This window comes from Somniosus microcephalus, chromosome 28, assembly GCF_052327205.1.
Source record: "Somniosus microcephalus isolate GS21.2 chromosome 28, FLI_Smic_1.0, whole genome shotgun sequence".
Lineage (NCBI taxonomy): Eukaryota > Metazoa > Chordata > Chondrichthyes > Squaliformes > Somniosidae > Somniosus > Somniosus microcephalus.
In genome coordinates this window covers 38,432,977-38,438,976 of record NC_141014.1, presented here as the reverse complement: position 1 = coordinate 38,438,976, position 6,000 = coordinate 38,432,977, and the positions used below count along the sequence as shown (strand labels likewise).

General features: G+C 49.5%; 1 protein-coding gene across 1 annotated transcript in view; it reads left to right on the top strand.

Moving 5' to 3' along the window:
* Positions 1–6,000, top strand: part of LOC147099624 (SH3 domain-binding protein 1-like) — a 66,616-nt gene that overhangs the window by 32,965 nt on the left and 27,651 nt on the right. Inside the window, exons 8-10 of the mRNA XM_085969885.1 lie at positions 121–189; positions 2,964–3,054; positions 3,962–4,089. Of these exons, the coding sequence (XP_085826011.1) occupies positions 121–189; positions 2,964–3,054; positions 3,962–4,089 (288 nt within the window). The remainder of the gene's footprint in view (positions 1–120; positions 190–2,963; positions 3,055–3,961; positions 4,090–6,000) is intronic.

Here is a 6,000-nt window from a genome sequence, read left to right as displayed (position 1 = left end):
CTTCATCAAACAAAGACAAAAACAAAGGAAAGCGAAACAGGGACTCTGTATCTTCAGAATTCATGATTTATTGGGTGAAGAGCAGAATAACTAACGGCCATTTCCTTCACCTTATTACAGGATGAGTATGCTGCCGACCTCTATCACTTTGCCAGCAAAGAGGAGGAATACTCCAATTATTTCTTCTCAGTAAGTAACTAATTAAACCTCATACACAAGATGGGAGAAGCTATGGGGGAAATATTCGGTTGCTTTGCGTCTCCCGTTATGCACCTTAAGAGGGCGCTAATGGGGCGCAAAGCAACTAGCGCCTGGGCGCGGCGATGTTTGCACCGCTCGCGAGATTGACCAGACATTTTGCGGCGGCGCTAAACACTACCGCCACGATCTCCTGCGCCCGCAGATCGTGACGTCAGTCGAGCGTGCAACGCCCCGGTAGCGCCCCAGACCGGATATGGAGTGGCGCCCCCTGCCTTACCGCCTGCCGCTAGCAACAACAGGTTGAGGGGGAGTGATTTGCAGTCGGGAAGGGACTGGGGGAGCGCTATTTGTTGGTGACATTTTTGCACCATGCATTCTGAGAGAGAGAGAGAGAGAGAGAGAGAGAGACTTCTGGAGAGATTCTACGCTGTGTGAAGGAGTTTTGGATACTGAGCAGCACTTTGCAGGTTCATTTTGATTTGACCTTCCTTGCATCGATTTAGAAGAGACTATGGGGGCTGCACTCTGAGCTCTTTCCCTGGGCCTCTCCATTGTTCTTTGCAGCAGATTTGATGTACAGGTCTCTCCAGGCTGAGATTCAAGGCTGCAATGAGCAGGGTGTGGATGGAGAGCAAGATCGACCCTCCCCTTTAAGAACTGGCCGGCGCCAGTGTGTCTGTGTTCCATTGCTGACTGACATCACATGAGCTTCGCCAGCGCTCTGAGGTAGCGCCTCGCTCCCCGGCGTTAGCGCCTTAAGAGAGGTGTGTAGCGCCTGATTTAGCACTCCAATCACCTCCAGTGGCGATAAAAGCTAAGTTTGCAGTTGGAGGCGATAATTAGTGCCAGGCGCTAAACTTTGCGCCCGGCCGATAATCGCGCCCCAATTGGGGCGATACCGAATTTCTCCCCCTTTGGCTCTTGGCTTCGAAAGGAGGCAACTGAAAGGAGGGCCCCTTATAGAGCTCTTATAAAATAGTCAATGGTAAACCTGGGACACTACTTCAAGATTAACATGCCAGCCAGTGGCTCAGTGAGTAGCACCCTCACCTCTGAGTCAGGAGGTCATGGGTTCGAGTCCCACTCCAGAGACTTGAGCACAAAATCTCAGTGCTGAGGGAGCGCCGCACTGTCGGAGGTGCAGTTTTTCAGATGAGATGTTAAACCGAGGCCCTGTCTGCCCTCTCAGGTGGATATAAAAGATCCCACAGCATTAATTGAAGAAAAGCAGCGGCGTTCACCCCAGGGCCAATATTTATCCCTCAATCAACATCAATAAAACAGATGATCTGGTCACTATCACATTGCTGTTTGTGGGAGCTTGCTGTGCGCAAATGGGTTGCCGAGTTTCCCACATTACAACAGTGACTACACTTCAAAAAGTGCTTCATTGGCTGTAAAGCGCTTTGGGACGGCCGGTGGTCGTGAAAGGCGCTATAGAAATGCAAATCTTCCTTAACGGGGACGGTAGGACAAGGGTCAAGCTGGGGGGAGGGGAATTTAGGACCAATGTTTGGAAGTTCTTCACATGAAGAGTGATCGATTGATGGCGGGAGTTGGAAAGCCTGGAATCAACACTTTGGGAAAACTTGAATCTTGGAAAGCCAAGTCAAGATGGGCCGAAAGGCCTTCGCCGCCCGTATCGATCTCTTCGCTAGTAATTCGGTGTGTTTATAGTGGAATCTTGGCCCCATTGTACATAGAAACATAGAAGATAGGAGCAGGAGTAGGCCATTCGGCCCCTCGAGCCTGCTCCGCCATTCAATGCGATCATGGCTGATCATCCAAATTCAGTACCCTGTCCCTGCTTTCTCCCCATATCCCTTGATCCCTTTAGCCTTAAGAAATATATCTAACTCCTTCTTGAATATATTTAATGAATTGGCCTCAACTGCCTTCTGTGGTAGAGAATTCCACAGGTTCACCACTCTCTGGGTGAAGAAATTCCTCCTCACCTCTGTCCTAAATGGCTCACCCCTTATCCTTAGACTGTGACCCCTGGTTCTGGACTCCCCGACCATCGGGAACATCCTTCCTGCATCTAGTCTGTCTTTTGCATATTCCGAGCAGTTGTATACACAATAGATCAGCGTCACTCACTAGCTCACGGCCACAGTCTTTTTGCTCGAGATCTCCTCTTGGTCATGGCAAACCATAGAGTGACGGGGAGTGCACCGTGCTCAGGTTAGACCGCACCTCAGTGTCCAGTTCTGCTCGCCGAGACACAAGGGAGATTTACGAGCGTCGGAGAAGGAGCTACGAGCCTGATCTCCTAGTGTCAGGGGTCTGAGATACGAGGAGAGTTTTGGGTTTTTTCAGCTTTGACAAGAGGCATCAGAGAGGTGAATTTACAGAATGGCATAAAACAGTTAAGGGACTAGTAAGTCTAGAAGATGGGGTAGAATCTGGACCTGGTTGCTAGTTTACGAGGCCCAATTTCAGGAACCAACATTCTTCACCCCACCTTCAGCTGCCTGGGCCCTGAGCTCTGGAATTCCCTCCCTAAACCTCTCCGCCTCTCTCTCCTCCTTTAAGACGCTCCTTAAAACCGACCTCTTTGACCAAGCTTTTGGTCACCTGTCCCGATATCTCCTTATGTGGCTCGGTGTCAAATTTAGTCTGATAATCGCTCCTGTGAAACACCTTGGGACGTTTTACTACGTTAAAGGTGCTATATAAATACAAGTTGTTGTTGAAAATAAATGGCGGATCCTGAAATATAATATTCTTTAGATGTAATTTTTATTTCTTTGTTTTTAAAGTTATTGGAAGCACAAGCTGATTACCACAGAAAGTCACTCGAAGTGTTGGACACCATTCTCCCAATGCTGAAGACCAGCCCCAACCCGTCAGGTGAGCATCACAACTAGGAGCAGAAGCTCTGTGCAATCTGGGTCCCAATCCAGCCTCAAACTGTGAAACAAAGGCATTTTCTTTCGCCATCTTCACTCTTTCTCACACACTCACACACTCTCGCGCACACCCGTACCCTCAATCACACACTCTCTCCTTTCCCCTTTGTATCACTTACTGTCACACTCTCTCGCACACCCATTGCCTCACGCACACTCACACTCCCATTGACTCACACATACTCTCTCACACACCCATTGACTCACACACACTCTCTCGCACACCCATTGCCTCACGCACACTCACACTCCCATTGACTCACACATACTCTCTCACACACCCATTGACTCACACACACTCTCTCGCACACCCATTGCATCACACACACTCTTTTGCACATCCATTGCCTCACGCACACTCACACACCCATTGCCTCACACACACTCTCGCACACCCATTGCCTCACACACACTCTCTCGCACACCCATTGCCTCACACATACTCTCTCGCACACCCATTGCCTCACACATACTCTCTCGCACACCCATTGCCTCACACATACTCTCTCGCACACCCATTGCCTCACACACACTCTTTCGCACATCCATTGCCTCACGCACACTCACACACCCATTGCCTCACACACAATCTCTTGCACACCCATTGCCTCACACACACTCTCTCGCACACCCATTGCCTCACACACACACTCTCTCACACACCCATTGCCTCACACATACTCTCTCGCACACCCATTGCCTCACACACACTCTCTCGCACACCCATTGACTCACACACTTTAATATTCCAAATATTTCCTGTCTTTAACTACCCAAGAGGTTCTTGGATATCTGATTGCCTTTCACTCCCTTGTCCTTCATGCTCTGTCCATTCTCTGTGTGGAAAGGTGGCATCTCAGAGAACCCTGCCTTCGGAAGGCCACTGGAGGAGCATCTGAAATCCTGCGGACATGAAATCGCCCTTCCCATTGAGGCCTGTGTCATGATGTTGCTGGAGAAAGGAATGAAAGAAGAGGTAGGATCCATGTGTGAACTGAGAGAGAGGGAGAGAGAGAGGGCAGGAACCTCCTCACTCCTCCAAAGGGTCAATGGGGGTAAAAGCTTCACATGGGACGGCAGGAATGATGTATGGGTCGATTAGGCTTATACAGGAAACTTTGGTTTATCCGGAGGTTGTATGTCCGGAATACTCGATCTAACGGCAAAAATCAGGAGCCATTTTCTGTAAGTTTTTTTAGTTCTCGTTCTTTTTTTTTCCCCAGTCAGGCACTGCAAGGTCTGTAGCTATAGCAACAGCTTCAGCTGGAGACGCTTGCAGCTGCAGCCGACTCTTTAGAAGCTGTTGCTAAGCAACAGTGTTTGTTGTCAGATACGGAGATGAAAACCTCCGTATGCTTCAACATTAACTTTGTATGTCCGGCAGTTTTGATAGATCGGCAACACGCCGGTCCCGTCGGTGCCGGATATCACAAAGTTTCCTGTATTCGCTGGAGTTTAGAAGAATGAGAGGGGATCTCATTGAAACTTACAAAATTCTAACAGGACTAGACAGACTAGATGCAGGAAGGATGTTCCCGATGGCGGAGGAGTCCAGAACCAGGGGTCACAGTCTAAGGATAAGGGGTAAGCCATTTAGTACAGAAATGAGGAGGAATTTCTTCACCCAGAGAGTGGTGAACCTGTGGAATTCTCTACCACAGAAGGCAGTTGAGGCCAATTCATTAAATATATTCAAGAAGGAGTTAGATATATTTCTTAAGGCTAAAGGGATCAAGGGATATGGGGAGAAGGCAGGGACAGGGTACTGAATTTGGATGATCAGCCATGATCGCATTGAATGGCGGAGCAGGCTCGAGGGGCCGAATGGCCTACTCCTGCTCCTATCTTCTATGATGTGCCCCTGAACCGCGCACACCAGGTTGCTGTCGGGTTTGGTCCCAGTTCCGTGCGGAGTTACTGTATCAGCAGCATAGGCAGCAGTTGGGAGCTGGATATTTGCTCCGCATCTCTGGGCTGTGGAGGGTAAGGACTGACTGGGCTCCTGCTCTTGATCATGATGAAGTGACTAATGCTGGAAAGTCCGTATGTGTGGATCTAAGTGAGGAGATAACGTCTGTAGCAGGAAATGGAAATATCATGATGGTTTTGTATGCAGTGTTCTTCTCAAGTTAAGGTTATGGCGTATTATTAGGACACTATCGAGGGAGCTTTACTCTGTATCTACCCCATGCTGTACCTGCCCTGGGAGTGTTTGATGGGATAGTGTAGAGGGAGCTTTACTCTGTATCTAACCCGTGCTGTACCTGCCCTGGGAGTGTTTGATGGGGCAGTGTAGAGGGAGCTTTACTCTGTATCTAACCCGTGCTGTACCTGCCCTGGGAGTGTTTGATGGGATAGTGTAGAGGGAGCTTTAGTCTGTATCTAACCCGTGCTATACCTGCCCTTGGAGTGTTTGATGGGACAGTGTAGAGGGAGCTTTACTCTGTATCTAACCCATGCTGTACCTGCCCTGGGAGTGTTTGATGGGGCAGTGTAGAGGGAGCTTTACTCTGTATCTAACCCGTGCTGTACCTGCCCTGGGAGTGTTTGATGGGGACAGTGTAGAGGGAGCTTTACTCTGTATCTAACCCGTGCTGTACCCGCCCTGGGAGTGTTTGATGGGACAGTGTAGAGGGAACTTTACTCTGTATCTAACCCGTGCTGTACCTGCCCTGGGAGTGTTTGATGGGACAGTGTAGAGGGAGCTTTACTCTGTATCTAACCCGTGCTGTACCTGCCCTGGGAGTGTTTGATGGGGACAGTGTAGAGGGAGCTTTAGTCTGTATCTAACCCGTGCTGTACCTGCCCTGGGAGTGTTTGATGGGGCAGTGTAGAGGGAGCTTTACTCTGTATCTAACCCGTGCTGTACCTGCCCTGGGAGTGTTTG